This window comes from Bos indicus, chromosome 12, assembly GCF_029378745.1.
Source record: "Bos indicus isolate NIAB-ARS_2022 breed Sahiwal x Tharparkar chromosome 12, NIAB-ARS_B.indTharparkar_mat_pri_1.0, whole genome shotgun sequence".
NCBI classification, from domain to species: Eukaryota; Metazoa; Chordata; class Mammalia; order Artiodactyla; family Bovidae; genus Bos; species Bos indicus.
Genome location: NC_091771.1, coordinates 81,956,618 through 81,978,722, shown reverse-complemented (window position 1 = coordinate 81,978,722; position 22,105 = coordinate 81,956,618). Strand labels below are relative to the sequence as shown.

The 22,105-nt window shown below is 42.3% G+C and overlaps 1 protein-coding gene across 5 annotated transcripts in view; it reads right to left on the bottom strand.

Moving 5' to 3' along the window:
* LOC109566944 (basic immunoglobulin-like variable motif-containing protein) overlaps positions 1 to 22,105 on the bottom strand; it is a 68,945-nt gene that overhangs the window by 11,179 nt on the left and 35,661 nt on the right. For 3 of the 5 annotated variants that reach the window (XM_070800462.1, XM_070800461.1, XM_070800463.1), the window contains one exon: positions 20,121 to 22,055. In XM_070800462.1, the coding sequence (XP_070656563.1) occupies positions 21,762 to 22,055 (294 nt within the window). In that variant the 3' untranslated portion in view covers positions 20,121 to 21,761. Of the gene's footprint in view, positions 1 to 392; positions 1,512 to 1,837; positions 2,046 to 4,409; positions 4,554 to 8,159; positions 8,221 to 9,262; positions 9,350 to 9,737; positions 9,854 to 10,767; positions 10,944 to 16,114; positions 18,003 to 20,120; positions 22,056 to 22,105 lie in introns of those variants that run through there. The other 2 variants (XM_070800464.1, XM_070800460.1) reach the window with 2 other exon arrangements.

Sequence of the window (22,105 nt, the reverse complement as noted above, 5' to 3'; positions counted from 1 at the left end):
GAACTGAACATGTATATAGAGAGAGAGATACAGAGATATGAAAAACCAATGTGGTAAAATGCCAGTAATGAGGCTCTAGGTGAGGGAAATAGAAGGTTTTGAAGTTTTTCCAACATTTCCAACTTTCTAATTATTTCAAAACAAAAAACTAAAAAATTAAAGGGAAACTCACCTTTACCTTCTCCAACTAGGGCACTTCCTCCCTAACCTAAATACAACAAAAAGAGTAGCTACCAGGAAAGGTCAAGATTGCATTATGAGCTATGTGTCCCTGGCAAAGCCACTTGACCTTTCTGGGTCTCTAGTTCATCAGCTGAACAATGTGGACCTGGACCATGCTCAGGTGTGAAAGCCTGCGTTTCTTTATCTCTTAGGAAAGCACAAGCACCTACCGTCAGATTCACTGTCTTCGGAGTCTACTTCTGTTGGTTCCGTGGACTCTGGCACCGAAATCAAACCCTGGCCTGCAGATCCAACGGACTCATGTTCTTGGATGGTTTTCAAGAAATTCTCATGCTCTGGGGCACTGCTAGGTGCCTCATTTCCTAAGTCACTTACTGTGTCTATAGCGACACTCAGGGTGTTACTCGATTCTTGCAAACTGGCGGTGCCAGCGACGTCAGGGGCAGGATTTTTTTCAGGTTCTGTTTCGTCATCACTTGAGAGAACAGAGGCGGCACCTTTACTCTCGGGTGGAAGAGCCTGCTGTGGCTCAGGCACTCTGGTGTATGTCCCACTCCTTGACACAGAACTTGGACTTGTCGGAGGTGTTGGTATCTGCTCTGGTTCCCCCGGGAGCCCAGGCGCATCCCCGTGTGGCACCACGGTGCTTTCTAAAGGAACCAGATCTTTTCCATCCTGAGCTGTAGACTCAGCACTGGGTTGAAAGGGTTCCTTCAATGCATGCATAGATGGCATCTGTTCTTTTGGAAAGCTAGACTCGCTGCCTTGACAAAAGACAGTCCGCAGTAAAGGAGCTGAGTCTGTCTGCTCTTTTTCATCACTCTTTTTCATCACATGCTCCTCTGTGAGGGTCACACTGGCAACACGAGGCGCTTCTGTCAACAGCTCTCTGTCTCCATCTCTTACTTCAGGTTCTTCCACAGCTTCCTCATCAGAACTGCTCACCAGCGGTCTTGGTTTTCTCCTGCCTGCTCCCTCTGTCTGCACACTAGCATGCAATTTCAGATCTTCATCGTCGTCATCGAGAGCTCTCTGAATGGCCAAGAGGGTCAGCGGGGACACAGAACCCTCAGGGGCGGGAGCAGGTGGGCTCTTCACATCGCACGGCCTGCGATGCTTGCCCTCCAGCTCGTCTTCTGAGCTACTGCCCAGCAGGGCAGCCTGCATGGCCAGCAAGGTTCGCGGGGAGGGAGGGGAGGCATCGGGCTCTTTCTTTGGCTTCAGTTTTTCACACGGAGGTGACTTCGTGTCTAAAGCCCCACTATGCTTTTCGCTGCAAGAAGGAAGGGGCTCTGAATCCGCTTCTGTGGCTTTCTTAGCTTGAACACCTTGAGAAAAATTAAAACAGTGTCACTAGGTAGTTCTACAGGGCGACAGCATGCTTCTAGTTAGACGAGTACAAATATACTTGTTCTCATGATGAAGTTATAAATTCTCATTCAACCAGAAACTAGGGATTAATTAATTTTACAGTGGGTTGGTACAGTACTAGTTAATACATTAATGGTTGTATAGATCATCACATTAATAATACTTATAGTTAATAAATTAAGTAGGCCTTCATTCATGTTATCTGCAGGTGGGAGTTTATAGAATTCAGAGACGCGACATACTTTTGGGTTTTAACCATCAAGTAAGTGATGGTGTGTGGTACCTTTTATCAAGATGTAGTGGGAAGTGTCCTCAGAGACCACTCTCCTGGACTCCACCTCCTTCAGAAAGCCTCCTTCATCTTCATACTGCCTTTGGATTTGCCCTGAATGTTGTTGATTCATTTCCTTCTCGACGTTTTCTATGTGTTGGTTTAGATAGTTTTTTTTAAGCAAGCCTTTTAGCTGGTACTGTGAAAAGTCATTGGACTCCTAAAATAAAATAAATAAACAGAATGATTTCATACATTAAATACAGATAGTATTCCCATATTTCCACCCTTTTCCCCAAAGGAGATAACTGAGTTTTTCCATTGGTGCTATTTTTACACTAGAAAAGTAAAATGTGAACAGTAGGGGAAAGCCATAATTGCCTTGTTAAAGAGTAATCTTTCAAACAAAAAGAACTGGGCAAAAGAAAAGAAATCATGAATCCTGTTTATGATTCAGTTATTTACTCAAAAAACATTTATCGAACGTGGGATGCACACCAGGGAGTCTGAAATGTTGACTGTGGCTTAACAGACAGTTTTTTAAAATGCAAGTGAACTGCTGGTCCCTGGTCCACAAAAGACACACAATAAATCATTGTAGTCAGTTATTAATAATACTTAACATTTACAGCGCATCTCCTGAGTAAGGCATTCTTCTAAGAGTTTTAACATACATTATCCCATTTTATACTCAATCACCAAGGAGACAGAGTCATTACCTCCATCCTACAAATGAACAACCTGAGAGTTAAACAGTTTAAGTAACCTCTCTAGAACCGTGTGGTTAGTTACATGGCAGATCTGGGTCAAAGCCAGGTTGCTAAGCCTTATACTAGCTTATTACCAAGATTATGATGATCACTCATATCTCACCAACATTATTATTACCAATATTGCATTTGCCTAATGTACAGACAGTGCAAAGGTCCAACCTATGTGACTCAGAACTTCCCTCAGCTACCAGGATGACAGATCCAAAGGGCTGTGCACCATTCTACCCTGGCCAACCCAGCCCAGAGGCTCCACGTTGGCAGAAAGAGAAGAAATGGAGCAAGGCATTGGGACTGACTCTTTTTCTCCCATCTGATACACTGTTGTTTACATAATCAAAATTCTATTTCCTCAAAGACAAGCCAGAGGTCCTTTCACACTCAAGAAATAGAATGCTTGACTGAGGGCTTCAGAAGGCTTCCCTGGTGGCTCAGGAGTCAAGAAGCCACCTGCCAATGCAGGAGAGACTGGTTTAATCCCTGGTCCAAGAAGATCCCACAGCCTGTGGAACAACTAAGCCCATGCCCCACAACTACTGAGCCCGTGCTCTAGCACCCAGGAGCCCCAACTACTGAGCCTGCTCGCCCTAGAGCCCATGCTCCCAACAAGAGAAGCCACCGCATTGAGAAGCCCATGCACTGCAACAAAGAGTAGTTCTCCATGCACCACAGCTAGAGAAACACCCGTGCAAAGCAACAAGACCCAGTGCAGCCAAAAATAAATACATAAAAATTATTTTTTAAAAATGCTTGGTTGATAAACTGAGCACGGATTCATCCCTCCCCAGAGGTGAAAATAAATTTACTTCTGTCCTTTGTACATTATTTCTGTACACCTTGGCATTTTCCTACATTCATGTGCTTCATGGAAAAGCAGAAAGGAATGATGGGAAAAGAAACAGCTCCTGCCTTTTTCATATTTTTCTTATCAATCTAAGAAACGTTCCAAAGTCTGTAGAAAAAAATAAAGCCCCACATCCATTCATTAGCAATATTACAAAGTTTATAGGTAAAGTTAACGGAGAATGATATTAGAAAGAACAGGTTGTAGCAGTAGGAAGGAAAACGAGACTCACTCACCAGCTAAACACAGTGACGATGGTGCAGTGAGACCAGGGAACACACTCAACAGAACCCGATTCCACGCGCTGCCCCACTTCCCATTTCTGCAGCTGCAGAGCCACCATCAGAGGCTCCAAGCTGAGGAATTTACCACTGAATTCCCTGTTACCACCATCCAGAAAGAGGAAAAGGGAAGACGGGAGTGGTTCAATTCCTGGTCCAGGAAGAGGGAAGAGGAAAGAGGAAGAGGGAAGACTACACTTCTAGCCTTCAGAGGAACAGATACCTGGAATTTCAAGTTAGAACAAACTTCTCCACTGTGATTAGGTTCTATATTACTGCAAATATTCTACAATGTATGTGATGGATTAAAATAATTTTCATGAACTAACTTAAGGACTGAACTACTGAGCACCTACTATGTGAAAAATACTGAGCTAAGCGCTGAAAATACAGAAGTGCACAAGGTAGGCACATCTGGGAGCTAAGAATCTAAAGAGATACCAAAGGGACCTGTGAGAACACAGAGCAGGAGACAAGACTTGGTCTTGGTGGAAAGTCAAGAGGTCTTCGGTAAGTGTCTGTAAGTGCCAACTTATACAAAATGATGTTTCACAGGATCACAGAGATATGCAAAGACTGTTTACTGAAAACAACAGATCCTGTAATGTTTATCAATATTCTCTTATTTTAACAAAAAATTTTGCTGACACTCTTAACTGTACACATTAACATGCTATTGTATATTTCACCTCTGGCATCGCTTCAAATAATGTTCTTCTCCGCTTAGTAAATTCCTTCATATCAGTCAAGATTTCATGCTTTACTTCAAGGGGCAGGCTGTTGAAATCTTCAGACTCAATGTCAACTGCATGAGGATTCTGAAAGAACTCTTCCTGTAAAGAGTGAAACATAACACCATGACATTTACATTTTATACACTTAACTCTACTCACCATGCCAGACTTTGTGTGTGTGCTTGTATACAGAGTTCTACATAATCTACAGTAGGCTAAATACAGTTATACATATCTGCAACAGGCATTAAAGTGAACGGACAGGTGAGGGAATACATCCATTTACTCATTCAACAGTACATGAACCGAGAACTTCCAGATGTTCAAGCTGGATTTAGAAAAGGCAGAGGAATCAGAGATCAAATTGCCAACATCTGTTGAATTATAGAAAAAGCAAGAGAATTCCAAAAACGTATCTACTTTTGCTTCATTGATGCTAAAGCCTTTGACTGTGTGGATAACAAGGAACTGTGGAAAATTCTTAAAGAGATGGGAGTATCAGACCACCATACCTGCCTCCTGAGAAACCTGTATACAGGTCAAGAAGCATCAGTTAGAACCCTATGTGGAACAACATACTGGTTCAAAATTGGGAAAGGAATATGTCAAGGCTGTATACTGTCGCCCTGTTTATTTAACTTATATGCAGAGTACATCACATGAAAGGCCAGGGTGGATGAAGCACAAGCTGGAATCAAGATTGCTGGGACAAATATCAATAACCTCAGATATGCAGATGATACTACCCTTAAGGCAAAAAGTGAAGAGGAAGTAAAGAGCTTCTTGATGAAGCTGAAAGAATAAAAAACCTGGCTTAAAACTCAACATTCAAAAACTAAGATCATGGCATCTGGTCCCATCACTTCATGGCAAATAGATGGAGAAACAATGGAAACAATGAGAGCCTATTTTCTTGGGCTCCAAAATCACTGCAGATGGTGACTGCAACCATGAAATTAAAAGATGCTTGCTCCTTGGAAGAAAAGCTATGACAAACCTAGATAGAATATTAAAAAGCAGAGATATTACTTTGCCGACAAAGGTCTATCTAGTCAAAGCTATGGTTTTTCCAGTAGTCATGTATGGATCTGAGAGTTGGGCCATAAAGAAGGCTGAGCACCAAGAATTGATGCTTTTGAACTGTGGTGTTGGAGAAGACTCTTGAGAGTCCCTTGGACTGCAAGGAGATCAAACCAGTCAATCCTAAAGGAAATCAATCCAAAATATCCACTGGAGGGATTGATGCTGAGGCTGAAGCTCCAATACTTTGGCCACCTGATGCAAAGAACCGACTCACTGGAAAAGACCCTAATGCTGGGAAAGACTGAAGGTAGGAGAAGAAGGGGACGACAGAGGATGAGATGGTTGGATGACATTACTGACTCAATGGACATGAGTTTGAGCAAGCTCTGGGAGATGGTGATGGACAAGGAGGCCTGGTGTGCTGCAGTCCATGGGGTCACAAAGAGTCGGACAGGAGTGAGTGAATGAACAACAACATTCATTAATTCAAAAGAAAAAAGAAATACTTACTAGGCATCTCTAATATACCATGTACTGTTCCAGGTGTTTAAAGTACTTTAGAGATCATGCCAGATAAACTTCTATTCTTAGAAGAAGAAAACACATGATAAACAAATAAATGAACAAGATAATGATGAGAAAACAAAGCAAGTTAATCTGATAGAGTTGATTAGAAGAATAGAAAGAGAAAAAAATATTTGATAAATAGGAAAGACTCCACAAAAAACGACCTGTATTCGCCTGACACTATCACAACAATGTTAATCGGCTCTAGCCCAGTGCAAAATAAAAAGCAAAAAAATAGTAATAACGACCTGTGAGCAGAGACATGAAAGACACCAGAAATCTACTCAGGGAAGAGCATCCAAGGCTGAAGGGACAGCAAGTGCAAAGTCCCTGAGGCAGAGATGAGCCTTACGAATTTGAATAATACTTATAACTGCTTTAGTTAGATACATTTTGTGTTGCTTTTAACCTAGTGGCTCAGTTTGTAAAGAATCTGCCTGCAATTCTTTACCTGGGTTTGATCCCTGGGTTGGGAAGATTCCCTGGAGAAGGAAATGGCAACCCACTCCAGTATTCTTGCCTAGAGAATTCTAGGACAAGAGCACAGAGGAGCCAGGAAGGCTACAGTCCATGGGGTCGCAAACAGTCGGACACAACTGTGCAACTTTCACTTTCTAAAACCAAAAGTGAAATTAACCGTGAGAAATTTCACAGACACACAAAAGTATAAAACTTTTCTAAATTTAACTTGATTACTGAAAGTACTTTAAAACTCTTCATTAGTAAAGGAGACAAAATAATAGTTTGCTTTCTTGTATGTATGTGTGCTATGTGTCTGTAGACCAGCAAGCACTTAAAACATGCCAGTCATTTTATTCAGAGCTTCCAGTGTTCTCCCTCAAGAATGATCTCATCACTCCTACAGGGAGGGCATCAAAAATTAAAAAAAAAAAAAAAGCACCATGGAGAAGCTAAGTTGCATCTAAGATCTCAAAACTAGTGAGCAATGGAGCCCAGACTTAACTGCAGGGGTCTCTGCCCACAGGGTCCCTGGTCTTCACCAAGTCTGTGCTTTCTTGCTGTGTTAAGGCGGCAGTATTTTCATGAGCTGAAGAACCTTGCAATTTTATCAAAAGTCTTCTAACAGACATACTAAAATATTATTATAAACAGACAAGGGAATCAAAGAATGTTACCTGCTATTGTGAGAAACTTGCAGGAAATTTCAAAAACATGTATCCACAGCACAAGTTCAATTTGTAAGCATGCTAGTCATTAGATGATAGAACATGTCCACAGGTTCTCTGACTCTCTTTTCTGGATGAATTCCCCTCCCATCCAGTAGGTGCTGACCTTACCCGGCAGCCAGTGAACTGCACACCGTGGACAGGAGGCTGCACATCCCCCAAGGCTGTCAGAAAGGGCAGCACAGGCCCAGCAGTCACTTCCTCCTGGGCTCCTGCCCTGGGAACCCAGCGCCGCTGTGCCCGAGCTCAGGACACACAGGCGGGGTTCTGACGGACTGCCAGCATCAACAGCGGGGCACGCAGGAGAGGAGGCCTGGAGGGACTCCAGTCCCAGCTCCAGCCTGACTGCACCCACACAGGAGACGCTCAAGGGAACTTCCCCCTGCGCTCATCAACCCCCAGATCAGCGAAGAAGATGATAATAAAAGACAGTCGTCACAGCACTAAGTTATACAGCAATAGATAGCTACAGCCTGTGCAGCAACATACATCTTCATAAATGTGTACGTACCCATGCACCCTTGAAACACACACGCATTTCCAAACACACACACAGATACGCAACCATACAGGGTGGGAGGGCACTAACATACAGCAAAATGCTACTAGAAGTTATTCATGGGTGACGTGCTTTCCTTTATTGTTATATGAGCATTAGTTATTATATTCATTTACTGGCTGGTTAAAAAAGAAAGATGGCTTATTTTGGATACCTAGATATGCATAATTCCATATATGTTTGTGAGCATGTGTATATTTTATATATGATGCACACATATATATACACACAACAAATAAGGTACTATCTGTCTTTCTTATCAAGAACATTCATAAGTCCATACTACTCATTAAAAGCATTCATTTTCATGTTATTCATTTCAAATACTAATAATAGAATAAATTCTGCATTCAAAAATTATTTAAATACCTGTAATGCCTGTTTCTGACTCATCCTTTCTTGCCATTCTTTTTCATCCTCCTCTTCTGAACTGAAAGTCAAACACACCATTTATAATACCTATGATTTAATGATGACTCACAAAAATATTTCTTGAGTGCAAGGCACTGCTAGTTACAGAAGCTACAGTGGTGAATAAGATGGCAAGAACTGTGCCATCTTTGGTCTCACCATATGGTAGGGACACCTGTAAGGGAGCGATCATAGCAAGATCTAACATCTTCCACCACCAGCGCAGAGCAGGTTGCCAAAGGGGCAATTAAGAGTCACCTCACTGCAGGAGCTTTCTGAATTCTCTCGCAATTACATTGCTTGGAGAAAAAAGAAGAAACTAGAACATTTTTAAGCAAGGACATGACAGTATCAGATTTGAGTTTTAACAGGTTCTACACTACAAATCAGAAACTGGGCCTGATAGGAGTTCCTCCAAAAGGGTAAGATCAGAGATGGAGACAGAAGTACGGAAGCCAGACCAGTAACCTCGAGACACGGTGATGGCGGCAGCGGGGATTCAAAAGCTGTGTGGCCTCACAGGAGCCCTGGGAAAGGAATGGGGGTGGTCGGGGTTGGGGCGGGGGGGACAAACCGGCCCTCCACCTGCACTTCAACCAGAGAAGCCACTGAGGATTATCAGCCAGCAGGAGGAAGAGCGACCAGAGAGGTCCCCAGAGAACAGGACCATATGGGCACTACATCAGCCTGAGAATTGCAAAGCAGCCACTGGATTTAACAGGGAGGACATCGTGTGTGCAGACTTCAGTGATGGTGAGAGAGAAAATGCCAGGCTGAGAAGCAGGTTGAGACGGTAGGTGTCAACAAAGAGTCAGAAAAACCAGAATCCACGTCTCCACAAACTCTAAATGAACAATGCTAACACAGGCTCCTGAGGATGAAGAAAGGAAACCACCACAAACCACTAAGGGAGTCAATAGAAGATGCAGCCTTTAAAAACCAATCTAAGTGTCGAGAATGTGTATTGCAGATGCATTAATCCAACACACCTTATCATTTAAGTAGGGGTTTAAATCTGTCTGAATGCAGCAATGACATTTTTAAATAGTTAAAACATTTACCTGTTTTTCTCTTTCTCTTGTAAAGGTGGCAAAGCATAGATGTCATCTTCTCTCTGAACTTGAGTAAGACTGGGAAGAGCTTCCTCCCTGAAAAGTACACAGAGGCTTCACCAGAGATGATAGGAAACAGTATTTTGAGAGTCAGTAATATTCCCCATTGAACACACAAACCCAGCTGAGAAGGGGAAACCAGGGTATGGGTTCTGCCTTGCTGGCCTGCTTGCCTCCAGAAAGAGGGAACCTGGTCTTGGCATGAAGAAAACTGTTAGGAGAGTAAAACATACAAGCCATGCAACCTGGCAGCTTTTCCTTCTCACTGTCAAAGCTGATTCTCAAAGATCAGAGAACTGTCACCTCAGTTCACTCAGTCAAATGGACATTCCATTGAGTCCTCTTATTAGAGAAAGGGAATCACAGAATTCAGTGCAAACATAAAAAATGCTCATCTTTGAAATGAATGTAATTCTCTGCTTGCCTTTTGCTTTTTAAGGCGGTTTTGATAACCTGTCTTTTCAAAAATGTTTTCAAAAGCTTCTCTGTAGTTGTTTTGGAGTCACTGGCGGCCAAGTCCTTTTTATGCCTTCTCTTAGCCTGTGAGAAGAAAGAATATAGGATTTTATTTTGGGGTATTAGTATATTAAAAACAATTCTGTGGCTTTTTTCTCCATGGAATTTGGTTTGTCTTCTGAGTTTTCAGATTATAGCTGTTTTAGTGTTTTCTCCTAATTAGTGTACAAGTGAATAGCTTCAGGTTTTTGTTGTGTAAAGGACAGCCAGAGTTTCTAAGTATTACTTAATGAATTATTATACAATGTATTTGGGAAACCATTACTTTGTTTCTTTTAAATGTCCTTTAATGTTCCCAAGAAGCCTAAACTTAATACTATATAATTAAGTAAATGCTTCCCTAAAGGGATTATTACATCAATTAACTAGTCTTTAAAATGCTACTGTTAGGTCAAAGCCAATTTCTGGTATTAGTTTTTATAAAAACACATTACTTATATGTAACTCTGCCCTTCCATATCCAAAATGATGTCAAAGGAAATCCTAAAATGTACAGATATACCTTGTAAGAAATTTCTAAACAGGGAAAAAGGAAATAGTCTCTGAGCTTACAGTTAAATATAAGGCAAGACTATCAAAACATTCTTTTTCTTTTTGATATAGTTGCTATATAATACTGTGTAAGTTTAACTGTAGAACACTTAAGAAGATAATCCAAAGGGAAAACTCTTTACTATAACTACTGTTAACTTTAATAGTTTTATTAAACATTAAATATTATTGCACTCATGTTATACGTTTTCAGAGGTAAATTTCTTTGAAAAGAAATTATCTGTTTATGATAAATTTTTAAAAGTTGAATTAAATTGGATATATGTCAAAGTAAGTCTTGGTTTCCAAAATTCTAAGAAGAAAATTTTAATTTTAGGTCAATTAAAATTTGAACTAAAATTCTAAGAATGCAGAAAGAAAAATATATATATATATATAACTCTTACCAATGTCTGTTTCTTCAATAGTGGAGCATCCCCATCAAACACAAAAATAGGACGAATTCGGAAAAATAAGAGTTTGCAGAGTCGGTGGAACAAAGTGAGAAGATGGGCGTTTTCTATGGAGTTCCCGTGGCGATCGCGGACTCCTTTAAGAGCCTGGTTTAACCAGATGCTAATATCTAGAAGAATTGTTCATGGAAAACACTCTGCAAATCCTTCCCTCCCCTTACAAATCCCCAATGCCTGATATTATTGAAACATTAAAACTGAGCACTCATCCCAATTCACTTGAAACTGAAAAATGTTCAGCCCTACTGGAATCTCCCTAAAGTGAGTTCACTTTAGTTGGGCTCCTGTCATCACTGTTTACATCCTGAACTGTAAAAGCTTACACAGGCACATGTCTCCTTTAAAAAGTCTAATTGAAAGGAACTTCTTTAAAAGAAACCAGTGATCTATATGAAATTTTAGTAAATTAACCAACTCTTTTGGAGAACGATTTAGCAATTCATAGCAAAACACTTTAAAATCTACATTCTGTTTTATGTAAGAATTCCACTTCCACACACTTATCCTCAAGAAGTCATCACAGACTTATAATCAGAGTGACTTATAAGGTGGTTTTGTTTATAATAATGAAAATATGAAGAATGGAAGTTTTCCAATTGGTCTTTTTTTAAAATTAGATTATGATATCATGATTTGCTGCAATCCAAGTGACCCTTAAGAATAGAAGCTAAGCACATAAAGCAGTCACAAAATATTATTAAAGGAAGAAATAAAACAGGTTACAAAAGTATGGACAGTATAAATCTATTTTGTAACATATGCAGTATGTTAAATATACTTGAAGCTCAGACCTCAAAATATTGGGTTGACACAAAAGATGGTTCAGGGTTTTCCATAATACGTTACACAAAAACCGGAACAAACTTTTTGGTCAACACAATGTTAAGAGTAGTTATCTTCTGCTGTGATTACAACTGATTGCTTTCTTCTTGGATTCATCTTCTATTTTTAAATTTCACTAAAAAGTGCTTTTTAACTAACTGCTTTCTATTTGTTCCTAAGAGAAGGACACAGCCCTCTGCTGCGTTCCCTGGATCTCTGCCCACTCCCCTGGCCCACCATCAGAGTGCTCACTTCCACGGTGGTGGCTCTCAGGCCCTTTCCTTTCCTCCTGTCTGCAGCGTCCACCCAGGCTACCTCTGGCCCCCTGCAACTGCAGCCCCCACAGCCCCGCACTCCAGGCATGGACCTCTGCCCCAGAGCTCTCCTGACCCCAGAATGGATGACCAAGTTGACATCTCTACCTGCTGCTTCACAGTCACTGCAGACTTGACACAAGCAAAACCTGAGATCCATAAAAAAATTTTTAAAAAAAAGAGCTCCCTGTCTTCGCACCAGGCTGCTCACACCCGTTTCAGTGGACATCTCTCCAATTCGCTCAAGCCAGAACCCTGAGCGCCACCCCATACCTTCCCCTCACCCAGCACTGCCAGGTCCCATCAGTTCCCCCTTTCTATCTTGAAAGTCTACGTTAGAGTTCACCAACATACCTATAGTGAAAACCCCTGGGAAGCTTCCCTTTGCCTTTAGGATATCATCTGAGGCTCATTCAGGTCTGCGAAGCCCTCAATGAGCTGCCCTCTGCTCATTTCTCCTGGCTCGTGTCAAGCCACTGGGCTTCTCTGGAAGCCTGGAGTCACTGAGCTCCTTCCTTCCTGCAAGGTCTTCTTCTCCTTCCCCAGCCTGAAAAAGCTCCTCCCTCTCTGAGCCCTTGGGCCGAGATTAAGACGTCCAGTGATCCACTCTTGTGTAAAAACACCTTGCTGACTTCACAGCAGAAATGCTTCTATGCGCTCGGGGATACATAACTAGACCAAACAAAGCGTTTGCGCTAATGGAGTTTACAATCTAGTGGGGGAGCAGTCCAGACTGTGAGCTCCGTGATGTGCCTAAACCACACTGCCTGGCACGGCTCTCCCTCTCAGCGTACAGAGGAGGCAACAAAGATCTGCAATCAGATGAGCTGAGCAGTTAAAATATTCCTATGAATGACATTACCTAACTTACCACCATAAAAGACAAGGCCCATCAACAATTAACTGAATAAACACTACATAAACCAACTAGTGGACAGCAAGCTAGATTCACTCCTATATTTGTGGGCTACTAGGCATACCCAAAAGCCTAAGGATAGAAGAGTGAAAAATAAAGCCATGAACAAAACAGACAGGGTCCACACCCCTGAGAAACTTGCAATTCTAATAGGGAAGACAAACAATAAAAATCAAGTATAGCTATAGAATACATTAGGTTGTTGGTAAGTGCCAAGGAAAAAACTAAGAGCAGAGTAAATGGGCAAAAACATGATTGAGAGTCAATGGCTCTTAGGTGCGGGAAAAAATGAAAGTTAGTTGCTCAGTCACGTCTTACTCTTTTTGACCCTATGGACAGTAGCCCACCAGGCTCCTCTGTCCATGGAATTCTCCAGGCAAGAATACTGGAGTGGATTGCCATTTCCTTCCCCAGAGGGATCTTTGCAACCCAGGGATCAAATCCAGGTCTCCTGCATTGCAAACAGATTCTTTACTGAGTCAACAGGGACTACATTAGATGGGGAAGGCCTGTCCAAAGAAGTAACACAGATCTGAGCAAATGAGAGAAGACAGTGAGGCTGGAGGTACAGCGAACACAAATGCCCTGGACCAGAAATGTGTTCTGTTCAAGGCCAACGTGGCGGGTGCAAGAGGAGCAGGGAGAGGACGAGATGTATCTGTGGTCACTGGAAGGATGTCACTGAAGGCTCACCCCGGTGGCCAAGTGAGGAATGAACTATCATTACAAGGAAACCTGCTTTAAGCCAGTTACAGTAGCCTGAGTGAAAGCAGAATGCAGTGGTGAGGACCAGAAGACGTCAGCTAAAGGGTCCATCCTGGAAGTACGATTTGGTGTTGGCTTAATTCTATATTGTACTGGGTCAAGATTTCTAAATGCTTTGTTCCGGTTGCTACACCACTGTATTAGATGGAGTAAGTTTCTACTTAACTCATTCAATTTTATGAAGTGTTAAGTCACTCAGTTGTGTCGGACCCTTTGCCACCTCATGGACTGTAGCCCACCAGGCTCCTCTGTCCATAGAATTCTCCAGGCAAGAATACTGGAGTGGGTAGCCATTCCCTTCTTCAGGGGATCTTCCCAACACAGGAATTGAACCTGAGTCTCCAGCACTGCAGGCAGATTCTTTGCCATCTGAGCTACCAGGGAATGAGAAGATCTAATTTCAGATCGGTGGCTCTCAACTCTGTTATCCTTTGGAACTAGACATGAACCTTCTGAAACACAGGCTACTAAACCCGCTGTGCTTAGTCACTCAGTCATGTCTGACTCTGTGCCACCCCATGGACTGAAGCCCACCAGGCCCCTCTGTCCACAGGGATTTTCCAGGCAAGAATACTGGAGTGGGTTGCCATGCCCTCCTCCAGAGGATCTTCCCAACCCAGGAATCAAACCCAGGCCCCGCACATTGCAGGTGGGGCCTACACAGAGTGTAATACTTTGTTAATAATAGAGTTCAGTGTATTTTACAAATGCTAAGGTCCGTAAGAGACAAAAGTTTAATTATTAATTCTTTATTATTTGACACAAACATTTATATTGGATAAATAAACAAGACACTCAGCTGCAAATGGTAAAAAGACCAAACAATTTATTTCAGGGATTCAAGAATAAATTATGAACCTAGTAGGCCAAGGGTAATTTCATTAACAAATAAAACCAAAACACCTGAATACATTTTACAAACTATTAATTCCTCACACGGGCTGGAATGTAAACTGATATAAACTCCTGCTGACGTTTTAAGGGTTCCTGACAATACCGCTTTCATTCCTATGGATAGATATTGATAGTTCCACGGAGAAAACCTTCAGGAAGCAGTGGTTTAAGGAACCGCTAGAGGGCGGCCACAGCACGTGTACTTAAAACACAAACCTTTGCCACAAGCTATCAGGCATAAAACTTTTAAGCCACCATTCATTACGGATGTGTTTTAAATTACCCACATTGCAAAAAATATATAATCATCATCATTATCATCGTCTTGCTTTACTTAAAAAAAAAAATTATCACTCTTCCATTACATATGAATTGTCTCCAACCGAAGTCAATGAATGGCTCCTCCTGCTGAATCCCCACACCCTCTGACAGTGCATTTACCACAGCAACTACTGCAGCACTGTCTTCTCCACAGAGCATGGAGCCCCTAGTCATACGTCCCAACTTAGGGAACTGGTGGAAGGTACCACCAGCTTCTGGAACAGAACATTCAGGAAAAAAAAAAAAAAGAAAGATAAAAACAGAAAGATAATGAAGCTGCTGCTGCTGCTAAGTCACTTCAGTCGTGTCCGACTCTGTGTGACCCCATAGACGGCAGCCCACCAGGCTCCCGTCCCTGGGATTCTCCAGGCAAGTACACTGGAGTGGGTTGCCATTTCCTTCTCCAACAGATAATGAAGAATGCCTAACGAATAAAAACACTAAAATTTCAGAAACAGCTTTCACCTGTTTCCGTAATTAGGAAATAACATCTAATTCTAAAGACAAAACCAGCCAAACACGCACACCAACAAGTCCATCACAGAGGTTGGGAGGAAAATAACGCACGGTACACCTTTTGAAATCTTTGCGGTGTTGTAACATACGAATTTCCTATTCCAAAAATCGTAACAAAAAAAAAAGTAAGTTACTTTTAAAAAAAAAGAAAATGTAAAACACATGTCCACACACGTTTTTCTTCCTCTCATAAATATAAACGGGCAAGACTCAGGACAGCTGGCAAAACTATTGGTAGGAAGTCGACTTCGTTTTCTCCAGGCTGATCTCCCAGCCAGAATAACACCTTCAGAATTTGCAATATTAACAGGGCCAGACACTATTTCTAAACTCCTTTCATTTAAATATTCCCTTTATTCCTCCCACCAGCTGTGTGTGTAGAGACTGTTATCACCTCCACTTCCCAGATGAAAGAACTGTAGAGAGGCGTAGAGCGCTGGGCCTAAGACTCCAGTCCAGGGAGCTGTGACTGCAAAGCGGGAGGAAATGAGACACTTAGGAAGGAAGCGTCCAGAGGATCCTATAGCTACTCCCCCCGGCGTGAGACTCCCCCGGGCTGCCCCTCCAACGCCGCTCTGCGCCCCAGGAAAACTGAGAGCAAAAAGCCCTGGCGTCTCACGTTCATGTCTGACAGAAAACACCACAGTTCTGTAAAGCAGTTATCCTTCCATTAAAACAAACAAACCCTGGCGTCCACCGAGCATCCCCAGCGCCGACGCCGCGTAAAGGATACCCACGGCAAGGATCTTCCCCTCCAGCGTCTCAGGGCTGATCTGACGCCCGGAGCACTCCAACAGCTTCCAGAGCCCCTGAACTCCCATGAGGGAGCTGTGTCCTCGGCGTCGCGGGCGGCTTTTCACTCCAAGTCTTCCCCGCCCGGCTGCACCGCCGCCCCGGGCCCAGGAAGAGCACTCTCGGCTTCTACTCGGAAAGTCGGAAAATTAAGAGCCCGCAGCTGTCTAGGAAAAACCGGCCCCGTCGAAATGGGCAGTTTCCAGAAACTGACACGGCCTTGCGGAAGAAAAACGGGACCAGAGAAAACTGGCGACGCTGAGGGGCAAGTCCTCGTCTCCTCCAGCGCTCTGGCCCAAACGTTAGCACTCTTAACGGACGACCAGGGTGAGGGGCCGGCGCAGGCAAGATTTAACAGCCAGAAAAACTTCCTACGAAAACCCCAATCTCCTCAAGTTCAGGCGTACACGCACGGGAAACGGAGCGCCCCAGATGCTATTTAATGCGTCTCGCAAGGCGGAAGTCCTGGCTCCCCACGATGACGTATATCCGCTGCGCCGATGCATTCCGGAAGTGAGGGAGTGGTTCGGCCCCTGTGTTTAAGGCTTGTTGGCCGCCTTACCTCCTCCACGGAGGCATCTTATTTCTGTTAAACGTTGAAACTATACGCAAAGCGTTTTCTTTCAGAAGTTACGGATTTGTACGTGCTCTTCTAGCGTCGGTTTCTTCCCAGTCTGCAGCCAGTTGTGAAAATTCTTGATGCTAAGTATTGTGTATCGCGGGAGGCAATAACTGAAAGGTGGAAGCTTTCAATTCATTTCAGTCGCTTAGTCGTGTCCGACTCTTTGTGACCCCATGCACCGCAGCACGCCAGGCTTCCCTGTCCATTTCAACTCATGTCCATTGAGTTGGTGATGCCATCCAACCATCTGGTCCTCTGTCGTCCCCTTCTCTTCCCGCCTTCAATCTTTCCCAGCATCAGGGTCTTTTCTAGTGAGTCAATTCTTCGCGTTAGGTGGCCAAAGTATTGGCGTTTCAGCATCAGTCCTTCTAAAGAATATTCAGGACTAATTTCCTTTAGGATGGACTGGTTGGATCTCCTTGCAGTCCAAGGGACTCTCAAGAGTCTTCTCCAACACCATAGTTCAAAAGCATCAATTCTTCTGTGCTCAGCTTTCCTAATAGTCCAACTCACATCCATACATGACTGCTGGAAAAACCATCCATACCCTTGACTAGATGGACCTCTGTAGGCAAAGTAATGTCTCTACTTTTTAATATGCTGTCTAGGTTGGTCATAATTTTTCTTCTAAGGAGCAATCCACTTTTAATTTCATGGCTGCAGTCACCAGCTGCAGTGATTTTGGAGCCCCCAAAAATAAAGTCTCACTGTTTCCATTGTTTCCCCATCTATTTCCCATGAAGTGATGGGACCAGATACCATGATCTTCGTTTTCTGAATGTTGAGCTTTAAGCCAACTTTTTCACTCTCCTCTTTCACTTTCATCAAGAGGCTCTTTAGTTCTCTGCTTTCTGCCAGGCGTGTTGTGTCATCTGCATATCTGAGGTTATTGATACTTATGGAAATCTTGATTCCAGCTTGTGCTTCATCCAGTCTGGCATTTCTCATGATGTACTCTGCATAGAAGTTAAATAAGCAGGGTGACAATATACAGCCTTGACATACTCCTTTCCCGATTTGGAACCAGTCTGTTGTTCCATGTCCAGGTATAACTGTTGCTTCTTCACCTACATACATATTTCTCAGGAGGCAGGTCAAGTGGTCTGGTATTCTTATCTCTTTAAGAACTTTCCACAGTTTGTTGTGATCCACATAATCAAAGGCCTTGGCATAGTCAAAACAGAAGTAGGTGGAAGATTTGGTTGATGTTTTTTCATTAATAAGTAGGTAGTTATCTGAAAATTTGTAGTAACCAGATAGTAATATGGTTTAAAATTTTAGCCCTTGAAGTACATTTTTCTTCAGCATTTAAGAGGCTTGTAGGTCAGAAATAACAAGAAATTCATTGCCAAAGTAGCTCCTGGAAAGGTGGTAGATTGGACCCTCAGGCTAGATTCAAACCGCCACCAAACCACTTACGGTGTTTAGCATTGCTCAGATCAGGTTTGTTCAAAACATCTTTCTTCATCTGTAATAGGCGGGCATAGAAGCAGTCTTGCAAACTGTTTCAAGCAAGGATCATAGGTAATGTTTGTGAAGTACTTAACCACTAGTGGTCAATGAATGGTAGCCTTTTCGTACATATTGGTTCAGATTTGGACTATTGAAATTAGATTAAAATCAGTGAAAAGAAATGATTGGAAAATAAGTTTTTAGTGAAACTATTTTTTTGCCCAAACAGATGGTTCCCAGTAGCCAGGTTTCCTTGACCTGTGTACTCAGTTGCTCAGTCACCTCAGACCCTGTAACCCCATGGACTGTAGCCCACCAGGCTCCTCTGTCCATGGGATTTCCCAGGCAACAATACTGGAAAAGTGAAAGGAAAATCAAGTCGCTCAGTCGTGTCTGACTCTTTGCAACCCCATGGACTGCAGCCTCCCAGGCTCCTCCGTCCATGGGATTCTCCAGGCAAGCATACTGGAGTAGGTTGCCATTGCCTTCTCCAATGCATGAAAGTGAAAAGTCAAAGTGAAGTCGCTCAGTCGTGTCCGACTCGTAGCGACCCCATGGACTGCAGCCTACCAGGCTGCTCCATCCACAGGATTTTCCAGGCAAGAGTACTCAAGTGGGGTGCCATTGCCTTCTGAAGTTTGTAAAAACAAGTAGTCAATGTGAGCATTTGAGTACTGTAAGTGCTTGTAAAACCAGAGCAACATTTCTTGGATACAAAATGTATTTTTGAAGGAACATCAACTGAGGAGTGTTCATTTGATTAATAAGGAGTTGGTTCCTTTGGTTGCTGTTTAAAGGGCTTCCCAGGCAGCACTAGTGGTGAAGAACCTGCTGCCAATGCAGAAGACATGAGAGATGCGGGTTCAGTCCTGGGTCGGGAAGATCCCCTGGAGGCAGGCACAGCAACCCACTCCAGTATTCTTGCCTGGAGAATCCCAAGGACAGAGGAGCCTGGTGGGCTACAGTCCATAGGGTCACAAAGAGTCAGAAATGACTGAAGTGACTTAGCAACAGCAGCAGCAAAGGGCTCTCTATCAAGATTCTGCCAGGAGAATACACATTATATAGGCTAATAATAATAACAAGCATTTAAATAGCAATTGCTCTCTAGAAAGCACTGTGTGAAACACTTGACACGTATTAACTCACTTATTCTTCAAAACAGTTTGTGAGATAAGTACTATTATCCCCATTTTAGCCAATGAGGAATTATGCACAAGAAAAACAATCTTAACTTGCCCAAGATGATAACAGCCAGTTAGTAGCGAGCCAGTAATATGAACTTTCATTGCTTCTATGGAGACCCCTAAGAAAAACTGACCAAGAAGTTACGACAGGAATGTTACTAATCTTCAAAGAGCAATGTGCAGTCACTGGCTTACAGATTCTGGAAAAGCAGTCCCTATAAACCTCAGTGTGCTCCTCATAACTGCCAAACTTGTAAACCAAGTTATTAAGTGATCATGTATATTAAGTGTTTTATAAAAGTTGATTATGGCCAATAAGCAATATATATAAATGCATCCTCTTTTCCTAGATGTTACTGTGTTCTCTGTTTTATGTTGCATTTATTTCCATTCTTTACCAACCTCTTCTCTGAAATATTTGGCTGAGCTATATGAAATCAAGATTTGACCTCCAGAAATCACAGTTTTCATTTGGTTCAAGCTAAAGAATTACATTTTCTATTTCCTGTTATAAAGTCTTACAAAAATCTAAAATTACAGACATATACCTATAGTCTCACTAATTATAAAAGTCAGATGTTTCTTATACTACTCAGGCAGAATTGACAAATTCTGTCATGTTCCTCTGTCATATACTTCAAATTATAAGGCCACTCCATCCTTAAAAGTTCAAAACATTCACATGATTAAAAGTAGAAAACAAAACTTTATTGATGAAAACTTCTTAAAAGTTCCAGTATGAAGTAACAAAATCAATGACCTACAAATCTCTTTCAGTCCTTGACCTTTCAAGCAAAATATTCTCTTCAGAAAAATGCCCATTTCATAATATCCCCATCTGTAGGCTAGGAGTATCTGAGTGGATACATGGATATAAAATTCAAAAGAGAAGGAAATGAAAATATTTTCAAAATAAAAATCTGAACCCTTTCCTTGAGGTGTATTGCAATATGGTTACCAACATATTCAGCACCTTGTAATAATCAAGTTACTGACTGGAGTCCTGGAACAGCCCCTGGAATGAAAGGACAAGAGATCCTAGTTGTTCATGAGTCACAGGTTGGCAGAAGAAGAAAAACTGACAGCAACTGGACAGGAGCTCAAATACATGAAATCCACACGTTCTGAACAATTACACACTCTCTTCAAATAGCTAATAGTCTATATGGTTTTACAAAAGGAAAGAGCTCAGAGCCTGGAATATGGATAGTTGCCCTCTGAGTGATGGGCAGTCCTAACACATCTTAATGCTTTTTTTTATCAACACATGACTCCATATGGGGGGACCAGTCATATATCACATCTCACCTCAAAGGTTACTTTGGGTGTAGAAACTTCAGATGTCACTTGTTATTCTGTTGTTTTAGTTGCTAAGTCATGTCTGGCTCTTCTCGACCCCATGGACTGTAGCCGCCAGGCTCCTCTGTCCATGGGATTTCCCAGGCAAGAATACTGGAGTGGGTTGCCATTTCCATCTTCAGGGGATCTTCCCAACCCAGGGATCAAACCCATGGCTCTTGCATTGGCAGGCGGGTTCTTTACCACTGGGCCATCAGGGAAACCCACTTGTTCGTTTACTCTATCCCTAAACCAAGGTTTATTGTAGACTTATAGAAGTCTTTCAAGACCTAAAGTTCTTGTCAATATGTAACAACAACATACCAAGAAAGTCCAGAACACCTGAGTTGATGCAGGAAGTCATCCATCTGCACCAGCAGAAAAGATCAGTGCCTGGAGTCTTTTCTCTTTTGCCTCTTTATTGAGAATCCTGAGAAAGTTAATCAGGAAAAATACGAGGCAGGCAAGATACTGCTACAAGTAAAAAGGAATTTCTAGACTCACTAAGTTATTTGAAATGAGCTTTAACCCAAGAGAAAAACTAGAAGTCAACAGCCCCAATTTTCTTTAAAGGACAGAGAGTGAGTACCTTAAATTTTGAGCTTAGGAATAAAACTGCAACAAATATCTGGGGGTCAAGTCATGAGAAGTCCCTTCATGCTTAAGTATTTCAAATCATGATGTTATTGAATGAAATTGTGTCTGATTTGTTTATATGTAATTTTATTGGACTTTGCAAAACTGTCCAGAATGTTTATATACTCTTAATTTTAAAAGGACAAAAAAAAAGTCTGTGCTTATCTGTTTATATGTCTGAAATCACCCATCCTATTCATATACAAGCTTATTTACTGGAGGAACTACAAGGTTATGTTTTGCCCCACAAGATCTGTTCCTATTTAACATAGACTTAAAATCTTGTACTGCCTTAACGCAGTCCTGCATCGACCAGCTGTGTGTGTGACCCCCAGCGTAGGGACCCAGCATGGTCAGTCATTCCCCTCGTAATCACTGTAACCATGGTAGCCACTGTTCCTTCTCTCGTGGATACTGGACATCTTTTTCCATGTTGAGTCCTGATGGAAACCAGTACTAAAAGACCGGCCCAGGCGCCCGTGCTGCTTCTTGGAGATATTGTCCTCACTCTCAGATTTGGCAATTCCATGGGCATGCATTGGAGGCTGTGATTCCTGTCTAATAGTTCCAAACGGAAAGTTCCAAAGGCCAAATCTTTGCCAGCTAAGTCTCTGGAATGCTATGATGCAATGCAAGTTTCCTCCAACCTAAGAAGAAAAAAAAAATGTTGGGTTCAGAAAACAAGAGGAAACTAGTT